The sequence below is a fragment of the Eleutherodactylus coqui genome, chromosome 1, assembly GCF_035609145.1.
Source record: "Eleutherodactylus coqui strain aEleCoq1 chromosome 1, aEleCoq1.hap1, whole genome shotgun sequence".
NCBI classification, from domain to species: Eukaryota; Metazoa; Chordata; class Amphibia; order Anura; family Eleutherodactylidae; genus Eleutherodactylus; species Eleutherodactylus coqui.
In genome coordinates, this window is record NC_089837.1 from 219,764,879 (window position 1) to 219,787,538 (window position 22,660).

The window sequence follows — 22,660 nt, forward strand, 5'->3', positions numbered from 1 at the left end:
CACGCCAACATTAGGGGTTGGCGAGACAACAGCACGCCGACCCCTGGGGGTTGGGGGGTGTATCACAGCGGCACGCCGACACTTTGGGTAGAGGATAACGATAATTGGGGGACAATATAATGGCTTACTGCCACTTGGGGTGCAATATACATTGACATTTGAGAGACAGAATAGCAGCACGCTGTCTTTGGTGATGTTACATTCAGTTGTGTCATATACACTCATTCTCTTTGACTGATTTTACACAAGAGAGTGCAATATCTGCTTAAGAAATTCGGGCCAATATCACGCACTGCAAATATGAGAGCGTGTCTGCGAGTGAGAGGAGCTTCATGAGAATAACGCATTGTAGTACACACATATATGGCAGTATCAGACGGCCATAGGCGCAACAGAGAAAAGTTCCGACTGAACAAGATTTTTATGCCGACGTCCAGAAAACTCTAAACAAAGTGCCAAAGAAGGACATCATTTACATTATGGGCGACTTCAATTCCAAAGAAACTGTCACAGGAAGATTTGGGCTTGGTGAAATAAATCAAGACACCGTTTCACAGTTAACATGGACATCTCCCAATGGCCTCCATCGAAATTAGATTGATTACATCCTGGGTCATCATCGTTGGCGAAATTCAGTCGCTGCAGTAAAGACCTTTTTTAGAGCCGACTGCGGCACGGATCATGAACTCCTTGCAGCTAAGATCAAGATCAAATTCCGTAGCATTACGAAAGGAGATTCATTGAGAAAATTTGACACCTTTAAAATCCCCCAATCATACACTATTGAGGTAGCAAACCGATTCATACTGCTTAATATATCAGAAAAGCATTCAGAGGAACCACGGCACGATATACAGTCCACAGTTATAGAAACAGCCAGTAAGCATCTCCCCTATAAGAAGCTGGAAAAATGACACTATTGGTTGTCCGGCCAAACCCTCAAAATAACCGATAAAAGAGGAGTAACAAAGGTGGCCAGCAACAAAAACAAAGTTCGGCAACTTAATGCCAATTTTTAGCGAGCGGCAAGGAAAGACAAGGAAATGGACTGTAGTTGCAAACAGCTCAAAGCAGAAGCCATGAAAGGCCATATGCGAGGCCTATTCTCACAGGTCAAGATGGCCCGAAAATCTTTTTTGGCATGCAACAGCACAATCAAAGCCAAAAATGGAAAGGAACTGAATGACCAACAGAGTATCAAGGATAGGTGGAGGGAATACTCAGAGGAACTACATGCCTGCAACCACATACCTGGACCATTGCATGAGGTGGACCCTGTGGACTTGGAGCCTCCATTATAGAGTGAGAAGTGGTTATGGTATTGAAACAACTAGCCAAAAATAAAGCAACAGGCATAGATAACATACAGGCAGAGCGATTGCTGCCAGTACCTGTGAAAACCATCACAGCGCTGTGCCAGGCAGTATGGGCTTACACAGGACTGGAAAAGATCTGTCTTCATTTTAATACCAAAGAAAGGCAAGTCCCAGAATTGTTCCAACTACAGAACAATAGCCCTCATTCCGCATGCAAGCAAGATCCTTCTCAAAATTATTCAGGAAAGACGCAGGCAGGATTCCGGTGAGGCCACCATATTGCAAACCTGCAATTGACCATGGAAAAAGCTTACGGATAAACATGCTTCACGGACTACAACAAGGCCTTTGACTGCGTCAACCATGACAAACTATGGCAGGCCCTACAAGAGCTGGGCGTATAGAAAGTTGCTGCATATACCATGGATGGCGAGATTAACAAACCGAGAAGACCTGAATCTTATAAGACTAGAGGGTAAGATGAGAGACACGCACACACACACACACACACACACCGCGCGAACACACACACCGCGCGCGCGAACACACACACGGCACACACACGCGCGCACACACACGCACGCGCAAACTTTCCCCGCGTGTGCCTGGCTCTAACTATTGACATTTCTCATTGACCCATCAGCAGAACAACAAAGGTATTATCAGTAATACGATGTCAAAAAGTAATGCTTAAACTCATAGGAATGAGATGCTTGCATGGTACCACACAGCATGTGCCAGAGCCATCGGCTTGTGCAGCTCCCTAGATCCTCAAGTGTGGGGTGACCTAGCATGCACTGAAAACAGCATTAGGCCTTCCTCACACAGATATTTTTGTACAGCATTTAGTGCCGCGTTTTCAGCGCTGTGCTAAACGCTGTACAATGCTCCCATTCATTTCAATAGGGCTGTTCACACAAGCTTCAAAACGCAGCTATTCCAAGCTCACTGTGCACTTGTCACGCCGATAGAGCATCTTCTGCTAGAGACGGAGATTGAATTCTCTGCCTCTAGCTAGAGATTGCTGTGGTTGGCAGAGTCGGATGTAAGTGACAGCCCTTTCAGCCAATCACAGCCAGCGCTGAATGCACCAGTCACAGCCATTGATACACCACTGGCTGGGATTGGCTTATGTGGTCTGTCAATTAGCCGACTCAACCAATCAGAGCAATCTCTTGCTAGAGGTGGGAATTTCCAATCGCCGTCATTAGCAAACGAGCCCTTGCCAGCTGGACAAGTGCAGGGAAGGCTGCACAGAGGTCTGGGGACCCCAATGACACCTTCCAGGTGAATACTGATTTTTTTTCCAGCATCCTTGGCAGTCAAAGTGCTGGCATAACTCATGCCAGCGCTCTTGATACCAGGCTGAATCGGCAGTAAACGCAATGTTGAAAAACGCTGCGTTTCTGCAAACACCTGTGTGAGGGAGGCCTTAGCGATGTCATACCTCCCCCCCGCCCCAAAAAAAAAAAAAAAAAAAACAGTGATTTTTATGACTTGCCACAATTCTTTTCTAGAGAAGCCCTATCACATTTGTAATTGGGAATTTCATTATATCATTGGAACATGGAAGCCAGCCTTACCTCTATCATGCACCTAGTCCTCTCCTGCTGAAACCGCTGCAGAAATGGTCCTACCAAGTGATACACATATAGCAACTGGTACTCTGTTTTGACTATTGGTATGAGACCTTCAGAGAGGAACCTATATAAAATGATCAAGACATTATTGACATAATTAAAGATATTATCTAGACATAGTAAGCGATCTGAAAGAAGGCATTATCTACAAAAAGTACTCATACTTGGGAATGAGGGATAGCTGCCCGATGCTTGAATGGTGCCACACAGCATGTGCCAGAGCCAGCGTGTAACTGCAGCTCATCTCTGAATAAGCCTTGTGACATGCTGTAAAGTCAAAAAGCTGGAAGGGGTAATCAACCCAATCCGTCTCCGTTGTCAGACTTGGACTACTGAGTACACTAATAATTCTGTCATGGAGAACGATCCAGTAAGGCTCCTAAAATGCAACAAAAGTCAGAAAAAAAAAAAAATATTAATATATTTAAAATATTAAAATACACCAATAAGAACAGAAATCGCTAAGGCCGGCTGCACACGATCAGATTTGCATTGTAGAATACGCGGTTGGCGCCTGCACGGCGGATTCACAGCAAATAGTGTTCGTAACACGCTATGAAAAGTGCTTCTTCATGCACACGAGCGGAAATCAATTGCTATTTTTGCTCATGGAGGGGAAAAAAAAAAATCGCAGCATGTGCCATTTTAGTGCGGATTCCACACGAATCACTTCCATTGAAGTCAATGGAAGCCGTCCGACCTGCAGCCCTTCTGCAATTGACATCGAGAACAGGTCGCAGGTACCCACGTAATCACCTAACGTCGGTGTGGGGAAAATAAACATTTTAAAAAGAAAATCCATACTCTGCATGACCGACAGCTCACCGTCTACACCATCCACAGTACAGATAATGAAGAAAGAAGGTCGCCGGTGGGGTCAGAGCCTGATTCTGCTGCGGGCTCCTGCATGCAGAATCTGGCTCTGCTGTGTGCAGGCAGCCTAAAAGAATGCAAATACAGTACTGGACTCAATCTCATCTGCTTCACTGGCCTGATCACGTGAGCTTAGTTCTAACCGACTCAGATCTGCTCGAAGTTATGTGTTCATTTTCTAGTTAGATAGACAGAAATAACTAGCCAACTCCCTTAGGACATAATTAGTCCCCAAGATACTTAGCGGAACAGGAATAACTAAATAGTTAAAAATGCTTTCAAAAGGATTTAAAAAAAATAAAAAAATCAGAGAACAAGACAGCAATCTTACATTCTCATAAAGAGGTTGTTCCACCAGGACAATCTGTCCATAAGCCTCATCAGTGCATATAGGGAGATGCCTGCACTGATTGATAAGGATCAGCCTATATTTCTTAGCATTGAGGACACCATAAAACCTGACCAAATCCCAAACTCAGTTTGCTGAAATGCAGCCCCAAATTGGCAAGGAACCTCCAGCAGGCTTCACCGTTTACTGCAGACCCATTAGTGCACCCCCTCCAGTTCTCAGCAAACAAACGGCCTTCTGTTATAGTCACATTTTTCAGATTTTGACTTATAAGTCTAGAGCACCTGCTGCTATTCTTCTGCAGCCCAGTTGCCATGTTTGTGCATGACTGAGTTATTTGGCCTACGAAGGTATGGCTTTTTGGTTGCAATTCTTCTACAAAAAACCATTTCAGGCCAGACTTCCACGAGCAGTAGATTGGTAGACCAGAGTCCTACAGGTTTCTGTCAGTTCTGAGCTGATAGCACTGTTGGACATTTTTAAGGGAGATGAGCATGATGTTTTTCATCTGCTGCCCCATGTTTCCTTGGCTGACCAATGAATCAACAGTCCTCAATGATGCCCGTTTCTTTGTACTACTTCAAAAGAGTTTGAATAGCACATCTAGAAACCCCAGGATGCTTTGAAATCTGTGCCTGGAAGAGAACTGAAATCTTTGCCTGGGTGATGTGATATATAAAATTACTTTATGGCAGTGCTGAGAACAGCCAGAGGAAAACAGTGTGTGAGCTGTGACAAAAAATGGTCTTTTGCAACTTACACTGCAGTTTCAGTTAAAGGGGTTCTACCATAAGAAAACAAAAAAATCTATACGTAACCTATTCCTCCCCAGGCGGCATCTTCTTCTTACGCATCTTCCCCTGAACCCCCCTGGGTCACCTCACCTCCAACCGGCCGATTCTTCATCTTCCGGTAACGAAGCGTCCATTGTCTAGCAGGGAGTGATGAGCTATTGCAGAGACTGTGCATGCACGCTGTCTCTCTGTAACAGTACATAGCGGCGAGACAGCACGCTCAGCAATAGATCGGCACACCTTGCTAGGCAGTGTAGGTTACGTTTGGAAAAAGAATGCAGAGAATGGACGAATCATAACAAGAAGAGAAGGATCCGGCCAGCTGGAGTTGAGGTGACCCAGGGACTGGAGAAGATCAGCGAGGAGAAGATGCGGTAAAACAAACTGCATGGGAATGCATAGGTACTGGTAAGTTAAAATAAATAAATCAGTAAATGACAAAACCCCTTTAATGACTAGGTTTCAACCTACATATAAAAATGATAAAGATCATATACCTTACTATAATCTCACAAAAACCCTTGTGCAAGTTAACCTAAAAGAACTGATATGGTTTTTATTGATTTGCTTTAGACCTCTCTTGTGCTCATTAATTTTGTATTTTATTAATTGAAAAAATAAACCATTAAAACGTCTATTTTTGAAAGCATTCTTACTTTGGAGCATTTTTCCACACCTGGTGAAAAATGGGGAACTGGTGACAGGGTCATGGGCAATTAACGCTCAGTAATGTGTGTGTGGGTAGCGAAGACTAGTCTGTCTGGTCCAATCCAACTGAGGAGCTTCTGTTTTCTGCAGGAAGCAAGGAGCTCTGTACCCACTGCAATAGTCTGTTGGTATTACAGGCACAGTTTGCAGTACAGTAGTACTAGGACTGGCCACCGCAGTGGGAACTAGAGCAGTCTGCTTCCTATAGGAAAACAGCTCAGTGCTTGAGCACACCAGCCTGGCCAACAACTGATGGGCAGAGATCCTCTGCCCAGGACCCCTGCCGATCTACTGTGTTAATAGTTTACAATTGAACAGCGCTTTTAAAGGCATTTCCCACATTTATGCATTTTCAGCTGTCAATCACTACCATTGATGTCAATGGGGCTCTTCAGACAAATGTTAAAGCGCTGTCTGTTCTATTTTCATGCGTTTCTGCATTATAAAACGCTTTGCCCATTGAAATGAATGGGGGGCGTTTTCAGCAAGGTGCTTACCACGTTTATAACTGCGTTTAAGTTCTGGCATTGTCAGCTTGCGTTTTCAGCAGTTCTAAAAGCAGCCAAGCAACCGAAGATGCAGTCAAACGCTGCAAAAACGCATGTCAACGCAGCGTTAAAAAAGCCTGTGTTTTTACAAGTGCATGTGTGTGAGTGGCCTAAAGGGCTGAATTGAAAAAAAATTATATACGCAATTTAGGCCCCCCTCACACAGCCGTTTTTTCCAGCGTTTAGCGCTGTAAACCGCTCCCATTCATTTCAATGGGGCTGCTCACACAAGCCTTAAAAGGCAGCTTTTTTTTCTCTTTCTTTTTTTTTTTATTAACGCTACAATATAACAGTGCTGCATGTTCTATTTTCAGGCGTTTCAGCGTTTTAAAGTGCCGCGTGTTGCCCATTGAAATGAATGAGCAGCATTTTTAATGTTGCTGAAATCGTGGCACTACTTGGCACCTTGTTTTTGACAGCGTTAATCTGTCTGTCTCAATTGAAAATAGAATTGTTCAGATAAAAAGTAAAGTTGCAAAGAGTGATACGGGGTGAATACGGAGGGTGAGGCAAGGGTGTCATGCCATTTTCCATCAAAAAATGCTTAAAACTCAATGTGTGCGAAGGTTCGATGTCATTATGGAAGAACCAGTCACTTGTTTGCCACAACTCGGGACGTTTTCTCCGTACATCGTGACGCAACCTTTTCACAGCTTTCAAATAAAAGAACTTTGGTTAAACCCGTTAGGAATTGTGCACTTAGAATTTGTAAAGCAAGGCCACTCACATCAAAGAGACAAATTAACATTGTTTATATGCGGTTTGCATAAATCAACCATCACAAAATCGTCGAAAAACTAAGAACTTGTTGGGGGGGGAAAAAATAAAATATTAATATCTATCTTTCGCTATAAGCAACCTTTACCAACGTCATTGCCCGGCTTTCTGCCTCAGAAGGTTTCCGTATATATGTTCACTTAGCAGCAGAAGCCTATACTAGTAACCCTGCCCACCAATAAGTGTCATGTTTCTTCTCTATACCCCATTGTATACCAGTCAGAAGTAGGGGGAGATGCTGGCATACTGACTAGCTATGCCCAGAAAACACTGCACGAACACAACATCTGAGTGATAATGTCTGCATTTGAACAAATTGCTGCCCGCATGTAAACTATATAATCAAAGATAGATGTGATAAAACGCTACGATAGAAGGAATCAACATTAGGCAAACGTGTTTTACTTACTGGCAAAGCTGTTATAATGAGTCCAATAGCGTTCATCCAAGCGGTGATATTCTCTCTAGGCACAAGTGGCTGGCTGTAAAGAGGGAAAATACAGAGCATTGCCAATGTAGTGCAACGTATTTCATAAGCTATCAGAATGTATCATCAATATTTTTTGAGCCAAATAATCCAAATAGTCAAATAATTAAACTTTTGCATTTTATGCAAACCCCTTCCCAGACATTATGTATATGTAACACCATGGCGTGGGAAAGGTTTAAAAAAAACCTTTCGATATGAGAAGAAAAAAAAACCAAAAAAACATGCCATTGGAGTCTCCTAAAAATTTCCAACAAAAGTCTTTCGGCAAAATTGCATTTTTTGTCCATTATAGCTTACTGGCACATTCAGCACATATACAGCAGAATGTGCTATGTATGTTAATCTATCGAAATGGTTCTTCTCCCATGCTAATTTATCAGGTGATATAATAAGGTGAAAAATATTTTACAGTTAAAAGACAACTTGTGTTTTCAAAAAGTATGAGGTCAGAAATACCTCTTTAACACCACATTGAGAAGAGCATTGCCAACATCCTTCCCTGGGACAGCCAAGGCCATCAGCTCCACACAAGTTACATGGAGTGCATGGGCAGCTGGATTGGGGAACTCATTGAATCTCCAGTCACAGTTTGGAAAAGGTCCAGGAGATTTTCCAGCCATCGGTAATAGAAGACAATTAAGGAAAAAAAGGCATCTCTGCTAAAGAATAAATTTCCAATTTGACAGTGTGCAGAACATGTACTATATCTATAGGTAATTAACGGGAGTATTTGCATTGCCCATAGACATGTTATGAATTGGGGGGAGGCGTGGTGGAGCAGGGAGGTGGCAGTGAGGAGCTCTCCCCCCCCCCCCCCCCTCTGCAACCCCCCGCTCACCCCCTGAATCTTTTCGCCCGAGTAGTCGGTTACTCGGAAAAAGCAGTGCTCGAGTGCAAAAACGCCCTAAACGAGTAAGTTCGCTCATCTCTAATGTTATGGAAAATTGCTTTTCCATGTCCATGAGCGAGAATTAATTGCGATTTTCCGCTTCCAGATGGAAAAATAGCAGTATGTCCTATTCCAGAGTGGATTACTCGCAGATGGCTTCCATTGAAGACAATGGAAGCTGTCCGATCTGCGGCCGAGCCACAATGACATTTTCTGTACTGCGCATGTGCGTCGGCTGGCACATCCGCAATACAGAAAAGACTACTGTGGACAGGTATGCAGGGGTCACCGGCCGGGCGCAGGGTCAGGGTCGGATTCCCCTGCGGAATCCCGCATACGGAATCCAACCCGGCAGTGTGCATTCGGCCTACCTCTAGATGTTATCCATGGGTGTACAGACATTCCAGTGAGAACAGTCATATGTGATCAAAACGTTTGATATTTTCTAACCAGCCTTATGAAGGATTACTTCTGCTACAATATCTGAGCCTGGATATCTATGTATCCGATTAGAAAATAAAGATTCTTTAGTTCTAGTCACATACATAAATATCCATAATAATTACTATTGCATCATTAGTGGGATGTGCTGCAGATTCTTCATATGGATTTGAAATACCTTAGGTTTAAATTAGAATATATACATTAGAAATAGTTTTTTTCTTAAGCATTTAAATGGTAATTCAACCCTCATGTAAAACGTTTTTTTTTTTTATACAAGCATGGTATATTGTCTTCTTTCTTTTAGACAACTTCATATGACTTAATAAAGTGTCAGATTGCTAGAAGACTTTTGGACCCATTGCTGTACATCATGACGAACAAAGCGTGCTTCCATTTAGCAGGTCATGTAAATTCACAGAATACAAGATACTGGTCTACGGTACGGAACATCCTCACCTGAATCATGTAACTACATTACACAACTAGAAAATTGGTGTTTGGTACGCAGCGTCGGGAGCAGAAATAGCAGGCCCAATTTTCTTTGAACCAACCGTCGATACCGCTATTATCTGAACAACCAAAAACACCGGAAGAATGAATGTACTGCTCTTCCCAACAAGAAAAACAGCTCCCGCGACTCACTGGCACGGGTTCATGAACAGTTTACAGAAGAGCAAACTGTGAGCAAGGGGGTTACGGACATCATATTCCTTGGACTTAGACACATGAGATTCTTATCCATGCAAAATTTAACCCCTTAAGTACACAGGCTTAAGAACGCAATGATTGAGGGATTTTCATCTCCACTTTTCAAAAGCCATAATTTTTAGATTTTTCCACCGACATTGTGATATGAGAGTTGGTTTTTTGTGTAGCAAACTGTAGTTTTTATTGGTACAATTTCTCGGTACATATAATGTACTTTTATAGAAAAAAAATGTTTTGAGGGCAGGGAGAAAACATCAGTTCTGGCTTTTTTAAATTGTTAGTCATGAGTCATAAGTGACAACTTTTTCCGTGTCTTGGTCCGATTACGACGATGCCAAAATTATCATTTTTTTATTTTTGAGGAAGGGGGGGGGGGTCCACTTTTGCACAATAAAAAATGTATTTTGAAATTAAGGTTTTATTACATTGTTGGATTCAAAATTACATAGCTCCTATTGTGAAAAAATAATGCTATTTGAGAGCATGTTTTTTGTGTGACGATCTGTAGTTTTCTATTGTGACCCATTAGGGGTACATACTGCTTTTTCTTCACAGAACGAAATAAGCATTGTACCTCAGTCTTAGTGGGGTTTTTTGTAAATAAATGGTATGTGTTCAATTGTTCAATTTGTTGTCTAGGTCACTTCGGATATGATAACATTTTTTTTTTTTTTTTTTTTAAACACCACACATTTTAGTAATTTTTTTTTATACAAAAACAGGAAAATGTTCATAAAGGGTTTTTTAACCCCTTAATGACATGGCCTATTTTGGCGTTGAGGACCAAGTGATTTTTGGTATTTTTCCATCTCCATTTTTCAAAAGCCATAACTTTTTTATTTTTCCGTCGACGCGACCGTATAAGGGCTGTTTTTTTGCGTGGTGAACTGTAGATTTTTTTGGTACCATTTTTGGGTACATAGACTACATTGTAAAACTTTTATTATTTTTTTTTTATGATCGTAGGAAGAGAAAACGCATCAATTTTTCCCGTAGATTTTTTTTTATTTTAAAAAAGCGTTAATTATGCAGCATAAATGATACAACACATTTTTTTTTGCAGGGCCGGTACGGTTACAACGATATTTTTTTTTTTTAGTTTTTTTCACTTTTCCACAATAAAAACCCTTTTTTTGGAAATTCTTATTTTTTTCTAAACTTATTGCATTCAAAGTGCTATAACTTTTTTATTTTTCCATGTACGGAGCTCTGTGAGGGCTTATTTTTTGCGAGACGAGCTGTATTTTTTATTGGTACCATTTTCGGGTACATCTGTTTTTTTTTTAATCACTTTTATTGTGCTTTATGGGAGGCAAAATGCTAAAAATTAGCATTTTGCCTCAGTTTTTTAGCATTTTTTTTTACACTTTTTGCCGTGCAGCATAAAACGCATGTTCAATGTATTGTACGCGTCATTACGGACGCATTGATACCAAATATGTGGGGTTTTTAATTTTTTACATTTTTTTTATGCTAATATGAGAAAAAGCATTAAAAAAAGGGTTTTTTGACCTTTTTTTTTTTACATTTTTATTTTTTTAACTTTATTTTTCTCTTTTTTTTACAACACTTGTGTCCCTCTGAGGGACTTTTACTGTTACACTTCAGATCGCTGCGATAATGCATGACAGGGCTTCTTCCCTGCCATGCATTATCACTTACTATAGCAATCATAGGCTATGGCAGTACAGGACGCTGGCGTCCTGTTGCCATAGCAACCAGCCGGGCTCTCGCGATGACATCGCGAGAGCCGTCCGGCGACACAGAGGGAGCGCGCTCCCTCTGTGAACCCTTTCCCTGCCGCGATCTACTTAGATCGCGGCAGGGAAGGGGTTAACAGCGGGGGGCGCATCTCCGATGCCTCCCCGCTGTTGCAGCGGGACGCCGGTTGTGACTGACAGCCGGCTCCCGCTGCGGGATAGCGCGGGATCATTTGTGATCCCGTGCTATCCCCAGGCCGTAAGTTTACGTCCTGTTGCGGGAAGTACCCTGCTGCCAGGACGTAAATTTACATCCTGCAGCGGGAAGGGGTTAATGTGTTATTTTATGACCCTCAAGGGAACTTGAACCATAGTAGCCATGATTGTTCTGATAATGCACTGCAGTATTTTGGACTGAAATGCTTTATCGCTTCCAATATCAAAGACTATGGCAGGCCGGGCACCAATGTCTGGCGTCTGGTTGCCATCGTAACCCACTGGCCCTCCGTAATTACATCACGAAGGGCCGATGACATCACAGAGAGCATGACCCCTCTGTGAACCCTTTGCATCCCACAACGTAGATTGACTGCAGAATGTAGAGTTTACAGTGGGGATCGCTATTCAGCAATTCCCGCTGTTACAGCAGGAGGCCACCTATCAGTCACAGCAGACTCCTAATGCAGGATGGTGCAGGCTCACTTCTGAGCCATCAACAAGACATAAGTTCACATCCTGTAAACTTAAGGGTTTGAAGCAGAAAGTGTACGCTAATAATCTACATACCCTGAAAAAGGTGAGGTAAAACATTACAAATACTATACACAGCATTACTACTGAAGAGCTGCAGGCAGTATCGGCAAACATGTTGCAACATGCCCAAATCAACGTGAACTGTGCCTGAAGTTACAAGCGACTGCCATTACACAGAGGTCGACGCGGAGACTTCTGCTCAGACCTCTGTGTAATTGCCCTGCTGACAGCATGCGCCTGCTCAGCTGATCTGTTGAGGTCCCGAGCAACGGAACCCGGACGATCAACTATTGATGACCTATCCCAAGGATAGGTCATCAATAGTATTTTCTATGGAAAACCCCTTTAATCGTTCTTCCCTGTTGCAGTACTGTACCATTTAAATGTAAGATTAGATCCACTGAGAAAACCTTTAAAACCCCATTGTTTCAACGCCTAAGAACTTGTTTGTTTTTTTAACAATCAGTGTATATGTGATCAATGTGTGTAGTATCTCTAAGGCTGGGTTCACACGGGGCGTATTCCCGTCGGAAATCTCTCGGCTTGGCCGCAGCAAAAACCGCGAGATTTCCGCCGAGAGAACCGCCGCGGTTTAAGCCGCGGCGGCTTTGAAGCGGCCCGGCCGCCCGCTCTTCCGTTGAGGCTGGCGCTCCATAGAGGAGAGCGCGGCCGCGCCGAAAGTAAACATGCGGCGGCCGCAGCCGTGGTTTCAGCCAGACTTACCGCAGTGGATTGGCCGTCCCGTGTGGACGAGATTTCTGAGAAATCTCGTCCACATGGCTGGCTAATCCCGAGATTAGCGGCCGCAGGCGGATTTGCCGTGGCCAGATTCCGCGCGGCAAATCCGCCCTGTGTGAACCCAGCCTTAAATGCAAATAACTGAAAAAGAGAAATTCAAGGAGAGTACTGAAGTTGGAAGCAGTCAAATCATACGCTAAACTTGCATTTTTATGAAAAATCAGTTAATACAATATAAAATATAAGTAAAATGTCACTGGAATTTCCTGAACCGAAGTTAGAATAGAATTATTGAAGACATTTTTGTAAGATACATGATGCTTTCTGTAAAAACTGTAAATCACATTTCACTAAAAGGATATTGTCAACCAATCGGCCAATCAGCTTGCAGTAATAAGTGTCATCAGGAATCCAAGGATTGTCTTCCCGTGCATTCATACCACACTTGAGGTACGTTTCACTCAGGCACCAACCTTGGGGCCGGTTATCCTTTAGAGAACCAATGATGGAATGGACTAGTTTACGCTTAAGGTTGGTGCGATCACGTAGATGCATCTCGTAGTAGTGCAGGGTGTTGTACAAGTAGGTGACTGGTCGATCTGAAGTAGAAGGATACTATAATCATCTAACAAATCATGCTGCATAAAACAAACATGCTATTATGTACATGTTACTGCAACTTAACTACTAAAGCCAGTTTTGTCCAATTTGACCAAGACCAATTTTTCAAACCTGACATGTTTCACTTTATATAATAGCTTTGAATTTCTTTTTCATGTGATTCTGAGAATATTGCATGAGACACACTTTACTTGATATTGCATTTTATTTGATATTACATTTTCATTGCATGTTTTGTGTTGATTTAGAAAAAAAATTCCAAGCTTTAGAGAATTTTTTTTTTTGGGGGGGGGGGGGGGGGAATTAGCATTTTTCAAAATTTTCTATTTTCTGCTTGTAATACAGATAGTCATACCACACAAAATAATTACTAAAAACAACATTTATGCCCACATTAAGTCTGCATGATTTAACAACTTTCCTTTTTATTTTTTTACTTTATAAGTAGAACTACAATTTTTCAAATTTGGAAAAACACTCCCAAACTAATTTTTCAGGGACCAGTTCAGTTTTACAGTGGGGTTCAGGGGCCTGTGCATCTAAAAACTCCCTATAAATCACCCCATTATAAAACTGCACCGCTCAAAGTATTCAAAACCACATTTAGGAATTTAAGCCAGTCAATTTTTTTTGGCAGGTTTTAAATTTTAAAGCCATTTCTGTATCATAGATGTAGTTATCAGAGAAACAAATCTCACCATTACCCTGCAGTTTAAAAATATCCCAAATGGGGCCCTAGTGTGCAGTGTGACTCAAACACATGCCTCAGAAATGTGGATTTTTTGAGGGGGGCGTGGATTCCGCCTATAAAACCGCAGAAGAAATCTGTGATATTTATGTCACAGATTCTCAAACATACACACACAGCAAAATCTGTGTGCAATTCTGGATCAGCGCAGAAATCACATTGGAAATTCCGCCCATGGATTTTGTCAGATGACAGGGTTAAATCTGCATGCAAAACATGCATCCACATCAGTTTCAGCCATGTGAAAATAGCCTTACTGCGAGTATAGTGATTGTACATACCCATACCCCTCCTGGACAGCCAGTGAGGAGGGGGAAGATAAAAAAAACTTTTATAAGAGTTTTCACTATTTTCAATGAAACCTAACTGTAATTGCTGTGACTTGCTGTCATTGCCATTGCACGGCCAGAGACCACACTGCTGATTCTCTGCCGAATGAAAGCATGCGGATTTGATTTGCGCACCTCTTGATGCAGAAACCAAATCGCAGCATGCTCCATTTAACCCCTTAACGACCGCCCCATCGGGAAACTACGTCCTGCTGTTGCAGGACGTGTATGGAGGGAGGTAGCGCCGCTATCTCCCTCCATACAGCGCGGGCATCAGCTGTTTATTACAGCTGACACCCGCGGGCAATAGCTGCACTCGGCCGTTCGCGGCTATTAACCCTTTAAATGCCGCTGTCAATTCTGACAGCGGCATTTAAATCCCCCGAACGCTGTTCGGGGGTCCTGCACGGCCCCCCCGCGGTGAGATCGGGGGATCCGTGCAGGTGTCATGGCAGCTGGGGGCCTAATGAATGGCCCCAGGGCTGCCTTAGCAGACTGCCTATCAAGCCATCCACTCAGGGTGGCTTCATAGACTGCCTGTAAAAAAGCAGTATGACGTAATGCTATAGCATTACGTCATACTGCAGGAGCGATCAAAGCATCGCATGTTAAAGTCCCCCAGGGGGACTTCAAAGTAAAGTAAAAAAAAAGATCAATAAAGTTTTTTTAATTGTTAAAAAAAAAAAAAAGTTATAAAAGTTTAAATCACCCCCCTTTTGCCATATCTATTATTAAAAAATCTAAATCATAAAATAAAAATATGTATTTGATATCGCCGCGTCCATAAAAGTCCGATCTATCAAAGTAGTGCATTATTTTTCCCGCACGGTGAACGTCGTCTGAAAAAAAAAATAAAGAACGCCAGAAATACACTTTTTTAGTTACCCTGTCTCCCAGAAAAAACGCAATAAAAAGTGATCAAAAAGTCGTATGTATTCCAAATTGATACTATCGGAAACTTCAGGACATCCCGCAAAAAATGAGCCCTTGCTCAACTACGTTGACGAAAAAATAAAAAAGGTATTGCGCGCACAAAATGACCGCAGAAAATAATTGAAAAAAATTAAATATCTTAAAAAAAAAAAAATAAAAGTACTACAGCAAAAAAAATACTATACAAGTTTGGTATCGTAGTAATCGTACTGACCCATAGAATAAAAATATCAGGTCGTTTTTGTTGCAATTTGTGTGCTGTAGAAACAGGACGCACCGAAAGATGGTGGAATGTCGTTTTTTTTCCATTTCTCTCCACTAAGAATTTTTTAAAAGTTTTTCAGTAAATTATATGGCACAATAATAGTGCCATTGAAAAATACAACTCATCCCGCAAAAAACAAGCCCACATACAGCGACGTCGATGGATAAATTAAGGAGCTACAATTTTTTAAAAGGGAGTAGGAAAAAACAAAAATGGAAAAAAGCAAAAAAGCTCCGTCACTAAGGGGTTAAGTGCGGTTCCTGTAAGGACAGCTTCCATTGAAGTCAATGGAAGCAGTCTGTTCTATGGCCCGTCTGCAATTGACATTCCGCAGGAAAACAGAGGTTTGAAATCTGCAGTAAGGGAAAAAAAAAAAGACCTGGACAGGTACACACAGTCCTCGGCCGCAGGCAGGGTCAGATTCCATTTCAATGAGGATGTGGAATCCAACCAACCCATGGAAATGAGGCCTAAGGCTGCTCTTACACTGGGGTTTTTTACAGCTGTAAAACGCCTCCATTGATTTCAATTGGGCTTTTCAGACAAGCATTCGAACGCTGTTTGCTCTATTTTAGTGTTTTTCAGCGATTTTTAACTCACTTCATCACCCATTGCAATGATGGGTTGCAGTCAAAAACTCTGTAAAACGCGGCGTTTTTAGAGATGCGTGTGTGACAGCAGCCTAAGGCTGAGTGTCCACAGGCGGGACAGAATATCGTGATTTTCTGCGCTGAACCTCATCATGAACATCTTCATGATATTATTCACCGGGGCAGAGGAATCAGAAATACTATCTATATTATTTACAGGGCAGATTCCTAAAATATAATTTATTGATTCAATTAAAACTGAAACTTCAAAAGGGTGAACAAAGATCACTGAATGCTTCTGCGAACCTAGGCCTCTATACTCACCTCGATGAATAAATTCTGCTTTAATCTAACCCACAAAGGGAAGTTGATCTGCAGTAGACAAACCCAGTCTATACATGAGTGGAATAGAAACATACCAGAGCTTACTGTAAAGCATACACTGAAATTATACACATGGGACTCCAGTGAAGTTTATTGAAGGAAGCTCCAGTGAGTATATCCCAGTATGAAATAAATATAAGTACTGTGCAAAGTGGAAGCTGTGAATGAGGAGCGGAACAGGAGGTGAGCATCATACATTTGATGCATCCTTACCTGCCAATGCTGGACCGTTGAGTACAAGACAATGCCTATTTACTAGAGATGAGTGAGCACCAAATTGCTCGGGTGCTTGTTATTCGAGTCGAGCTTTTTGTAATAGTCGAGAGTTCTATTCGAGTAACGAACCCCATTGAAGTGAATGGGAGACCCGAGCATTTTTGCAATGGACCCACTGGGTGCAGAGTTTTTTTTCCCTCTCTCTCTGCCAGCCAGCCACATACTGCTGTGGACATGCCCACGCTGACACGTCACAGCAGGAAATGATAATGCAGGGAGGGATCAAATGGGGTGGGGTCGAACACGGCGTGGTACTCGATTGAGTAAGGAGCGCCATCTAGTATGCTACTACTCGAACGAGTATCAAGCTTGGAAGAGCATGCTCGCTCATCTCTACTATTTACCCTTTGAGACCTGTGCACTGTCGCATGTTATCCCCATCCGCATAGTTTCTTCTATATATGCTGGTCTCTATGGACCTTTAGAGTTAGGGTGGTGATGGTATGTATTTGTCTGTTGATTCTTTTTGTGTATGCTCTTTGTTCACTATTGAAGTTTCAGCTTTAATTGAATCAATAAAAGTTATATTTTAGGAATCTGCCCTGTAAATAATAATATCTTAATAGGTTCATGGCATGGAGTTGTGGCATGCTGCAATTTTTTAGACACGAGCGATTTTCCGCTCATGTACATTGGGCTACGCTTTCCATAGTTATCCTATGGAAAGCGTGTCATGCGTGCGATTTATCACCGCAGATCACACTATGACTAATCACCCACAGACAGACAGCCTAAGGCCCCCTGTCCACGGCAGTGTATTCGCCGGCGGTAAACTGCCGGCAAATCACGCCGGCCGACGCTTCCCATAGCATTGCTATGGAAAGCGCCGGCACCTGTCCACGAGCAGAGAACCACTGCGATTCTCCGCTCGCGGAGGGCAATTCGCAGCATGATTCTCCGTGGTCAGCCTATCTATTAGATAGGGCTGGCGGAGATTAAGCGGCGGCTCCTGCTCCCGGGCGGCAGCTCCCGCAGCGGAGCTTCGCCGTGGGATACCGCATCGCCTGTGGACAGCCAGCCTAAGACAGTGTGTTTACAGGCTGCAGCAGTCTGTTTGCAGGATGTCGCAGGCTGCTGCAGCCAATCACAGACCTCAGCCCTGTTCATTATTTTGCAAAAAGGCGAGGGAGGACATGATTTTAGAGCTGAACTTTTACACATTAAAGAAATTCAAATAGTCACACAACCCTCATTAAATTGCAACAGATGGTTAATAGAAAAATAATAAAGATGCCAAAAACAGACTCACCATGGAACTTGTACAGGCCTCCAAGATGATCAAGAAGTGTTTCCAGTGACTTTGAAACTGGAAGGAGCTCTAGAAATCTGTGGATTACAATATCAAATACTGGCAGGAATCGAAGGCACACATTTCCAAAGTAGATGGGAAGGTACTGGGGCTGGATCTGCACAGGTGGGTTGACTTGTTCTGCTAGGCCTTCAAAATAAAGCTTTTCTGGGTATTTCTGGGGGAAAAAATTAAGTCATTTGAAAAGTTATAAATCTATTAACAAAATAATAAGTATATACAGACAATTATCTACATGTATTAACCTTACAAATTCAGATCCCTTCCTCCCACCTTAAAGAGAAGGAAAAGAAACACCAAACAGAAATGATGGATCCGGATCCCTTTTAGTTGTTTCTCCTGTAAATGGCCGCTGCTCTTGCTGGACATAAAAGTGCTGCATGCATTTCCTTGCCAGCATTGAAACGAAACAAACATGAACATGATAAAAAGATTTAAAAGTCTGACTGAAATTTAAAAAAAATCCTTAAAGGGTGCTATTACATGGCTGCTGCTAATGCTCATGCTTCATCATTAATTGCTGAGCTGCACCTGGACTTGCAACTTTAGTATAGCAATTAGCAGTAAATCACAAGAATTAGGAGCACCTGCTAGTGTTCATCTAATCGCACTGTAAGAGGGAGCTGACGGCATCAATAGGAAGGTGTGAATTATATAAAAACTGACCTGAAGCCCCTAACTTCACAACCATTAATCCTCAGGTACTGTTCCTGACACAGTCGTTATAACGGACACAGGGGAAAATTTATTACGGCTGTGTTTCACTTGGGTAGAGATATGCAAAAATCTATAAAAAGAGTTGCACACAAATTAGGTGGACTTTATGGTGAATGTGAGCTGGCATAAATTTCGCCTATAATTTACGCCAGTTTCTGGTATAAATTAAGGCTTATTCAGTTAGGCGTATGCACATTGCACCAAGAAACTTGAGCACAACACACATAGGAAAGCATACGGATATCAGCTTGTCTGCATATGGGACAGCACACAGTGTACAATGAATGTCCTAATCTTGTCCGTGAAAATAGGGTATAATGGGTACACATGGCCCCCGACAGGGCGTGTAGCAAGGAGTTGCTCTGTAGCCGCTGGTCATTCCTTTTCACCTCAGTGAAATAGAAATGACTACTAAGTGGCTTCTCACTCAATGTAAAAACAGGAGTTGCTCAATCTTTGAGTGGGCGGCTGAAAGATATGTCCGGCCGCTCCACGTTCCATTCCTTGATAGACTATTGTTCCTGTGTAGCAGCACAGTAATTGGGACGGCTGTCAGATGCTTACACGCCCAATAGTCGTCCCATGTAAGGGCTCCCTCACAGTGGCGAGGGCGACAACATGTGAAACCCCTGGGTGTGAGGAGTTTTGAAAACAATAGTCGATATTGCAAAAAGATAGAGCATGCTGCGTTTTTTTCCTGCGTAGCATCACAACGCAGCTGAATTCATTCGAAAGAATGGGTTTCATATCTGTGTGAGATTTGTGCGTCACAAGATTTACACGCCAGTATAAAGGCCCCCTAAAGGTACCTTAAACTGTTAGTCCAGCCTCACTGACTGATCTCCTACCCCTCTATCCACACAATACAGGATTTGCTGCACATCTTACCAGCAGACTGCAGTGTCTATATACAGTGACATGTAGAAGCTACAGAACACAGACATTAATGGAACGGAGAATAAAAGAGCTAGTATGAAGGGCATTAAAGTGGGTAGGTACTGGGTACTAATAATAATATTATGATTATTAATTATATATATTTATTTTTTTCTTCTTATTTTATTTATTTTACGGCCCTAAAATAAAGAAAAACTGAATACTAAAATACCGGCGGCTCCTCGTCCAGTGCTGCAGCCCCGTTACCAAAATCCAGAAGCAGTGGCAGGTTGTCACCTGATGATCATTGCGCAAATGACTGCTCAGCCATTCACAGTCATAGAAGACTCACTGGGTTCCGTGCAGCAGCCATTGGGGCTGCAGTGCTGAAGGGGGAGCCGCCGGAATAGGTCATGTAACCTTTTTCTTCATGTTCTGGAAATCCCTTTTAAATACTTTATTACATTTAATAAAACACATGTTATTTACTTGCTTGTCTGTTCCTGTGGGAAAGAATATGGGAAATGAAGGAGCAGAAAAACTGGAAATTAAAAGTCTACGTGAATAAGCACATAAAGCATATATGCAATGGTTTGGTTACCATAATAGTGGTTCAAGAGGGTTGAGATTTCAGGGTTTTACTATGGTGAACTGTGACCAGTAAGGAGTGGTGCGAATAATATTTAAAAAAAAAATGATTGCATTTTGAGACTTAATTTGCTTATGACTTTGATAGGTTATCCCCTCTACAGGGTCCCATTAAGGTCTGGGAGAAGAATGCCACATTAACAAAAAGCAGTTTCTGGTGGAACATGGCAGAAGTTGGATAGTACAAGGAACTGACAAACACCGGACAGCTTATGGATGGATAAACTAACGGGAAGCGTATCTCTACCTTGTTGGCACTAAAATGGTGAAGTGAGGAGCTCCAAGAAAAATGTCATTTATCTCCTGTGAAATTTTTACTCAATGCAGAAACAAAGACTCCCTTGGCAGCTCCTGACCAGTCATAGGCACCTGAAGTCATTCAATTAAAAAATGTAGTATGGAAAAGGCAAGCTAATGTAATGCTCATTAGCAATGACCCTAAAAGTGTCCATTTATCTCGCAGAAAAGACAGCTATGTGGCTGGAAATCTTACTTGAACAACTGTTCATAAGTTCATATGGTTATTGTTTTTTCTGCTAATGAAGGAAACATTACTTAGCCACCAGACCGGTTATCTGTTATTACTTACAAATATGTCTGCAGCACTCATTTGGACCCTGTAGAAGCAGTCTGGAAAGAAAAGTCATGGAGGAGAAAAAGCTATGTTTCTACAAGTCTTCACCGATATAGATAGGGGAAGAAAACCACCTGCAGCTACCTCAGATGCAAGGTCCTTGTATTTGTAAGTAAAATCAGAGGAGTTTCCAGAAACAGATAGATATACATTTCAGGGTGATGTATAGATCCCAGTTTCCAATTTACTGTACCTTATGGTAACTCATATGTTTGGTATGCCAGTCATTCTGCAGCCAGTGCTCTGGGGAATTCTCTTTAACAAAGTCACTCACTCGATTTCGGAAGTCATTTGGTTTCAGAAGCAGCAACTGAATTATAAAGTAGCACACTTGGGCTTCATTTCCTTCATGGCTGCGCATGGCCTGTTGCAATGATGAAAATACCCATCTTAGATTTGCGTGTCCCACAGTAATGTCTTAAGAATCTTTAGGTAACCCAAGCCAATTCCCAGTTATAAAAAAACTCAAGACATTTGTAATTATTTCAACCAATAACCACTGCAACTTGTAAGTGCCAACTAACAGGAAAGGTAAAGAATATAAAAGTGTTACCAAGCACAGTATCAGTCTGTCCAATGTCACAATGTTGTATTTCCACACCATGTCATTAAGCATCTCAATGCACTTATTAAGCTGCTGCCCTCCAGCTGAGGTAGAGAATTCATAGACAAGAAAATCTGCAAATGTGCGGACATGAGCAACAAGTGCTCTGGCACCGATCCTCTCCAGGACTCTGGAAGACATAAAAGGAGAACATTACTGCACTTACTGTCATGGCATTTCCAAAGCTGTCCTTCCTGCGCCTTCTTTATACATAGTCTACGATTAGAGATGAGCGAACGTACTCGGATAAGCACTACTCGTCCGAGTAATGTGCTTTATCCGAGTACCGCTGTGCTCGTCTTGAAAGATTCGGGGAGCGCCGCTGCTGACAGGTGAGTTGCGGCGGGGAGCGGGGGAGAGCGGGCGGGAGAGAAGGAGAGAAAGATCTCCCCTCCGTTCCTCCCAGCTCTCCCCTGCAGCTCCCCGCTCCGCGGCGCTCCCCGAATCTTTCAAGAAGAGTACAGCGATACTCGGATAAAGCACATTACTCGGACGAGTAGTGCTTATCCGAGTACGTTCGCTCATCTCTATCTACGATTCCCTCTCTAACCTCACCCATGATTCATCAACTTATGAGTTGCCCTTCCTCTGCACCATTTTTTGTCCAGCTCTACCCTGCAAATAAATTGTAAGGTACCTGGTCCAAGAGCTTGGTGGTAGACTGGTATGGCTGCAATAAAATGGTGCTGTGGGAAATTTCCAATATTGATGTATTTTGGCTGTGTATTTTAGCTGTGTACATGTCAGCCCAAGTTGTGGAAAAAGTGCAAAAGCAAATCTGAACAGTTCACTTCCCCAGAAAAAAACTCTTGGTAACAGAAAAGAAATGCATGTGAGCAACTCACATGTACGGTGACAGTTTTCCTGCTGCTGCAGTACCGGAATGTGCTGCAATGTTCTAAAGAGGGACATAATATGGCTGGCTCTGTAAAGGGTGAACATTAACTCGGGTGGGTATACTGGTTTTATTAAGGAGGGTCAATCTAGAGTTTTTCCATC

At 42.4% G+C, this 22,660-nt stretch overlaps 1 protein-coding gene across 2 annotated transcripts in view; it reads right to left on the bottom strand.

The window, feature by feature from the left end:
- MED23 (mediator complex subunit 23) overlaps nucleotides 1-22,660 on the bottom strand; it is a 73,819-nt gene that overhangs the window by 3,899 nt on the left and 47,260 nt on the right. For both annotated transcript variants that reach the window (XM_066605562.1, XM_066605561.1), the window contains exons 20-27: nucleotides 21,611-21,791; nucleotides 21,251-21,421; nucleotides 18,123-18,339; nucleotides 13,090-13,326; nucleotides 7,952-8,117; nucleotides 7,415-7,487; nucleotides 3,121-3,335; nucleotides 2,900-3,020 (exon numbers count right to left, since the gene is read on the bottom strand). In XM_066605562.1, coding sequence (XP_066461659.1) covers nucleotides 2,900-3,020; nucleotides 3,121-3,335; nucleotides 7,415-7,487; nucleotides 7,952-8,117; nucleotides 13,090-13,326; nucleotides 18,123-18,339; nucleotides 21,251-21,421; nucleotides 21,611-21,791 — 1,381 coding nt within the window. The remainder of the gene's footprint in view (nucleotides 1-2,899; nucleotides 3,021-3,120; nucleotides 3,336-7,414; nucleotides 7,488-7,951; nucleotides 8,118-13,089; nucleotides 13,327-18,122; nucleotides 18,340-21,250; nucleotides 21,422-21,610; nucleotides 21,792-22,660) is intronic.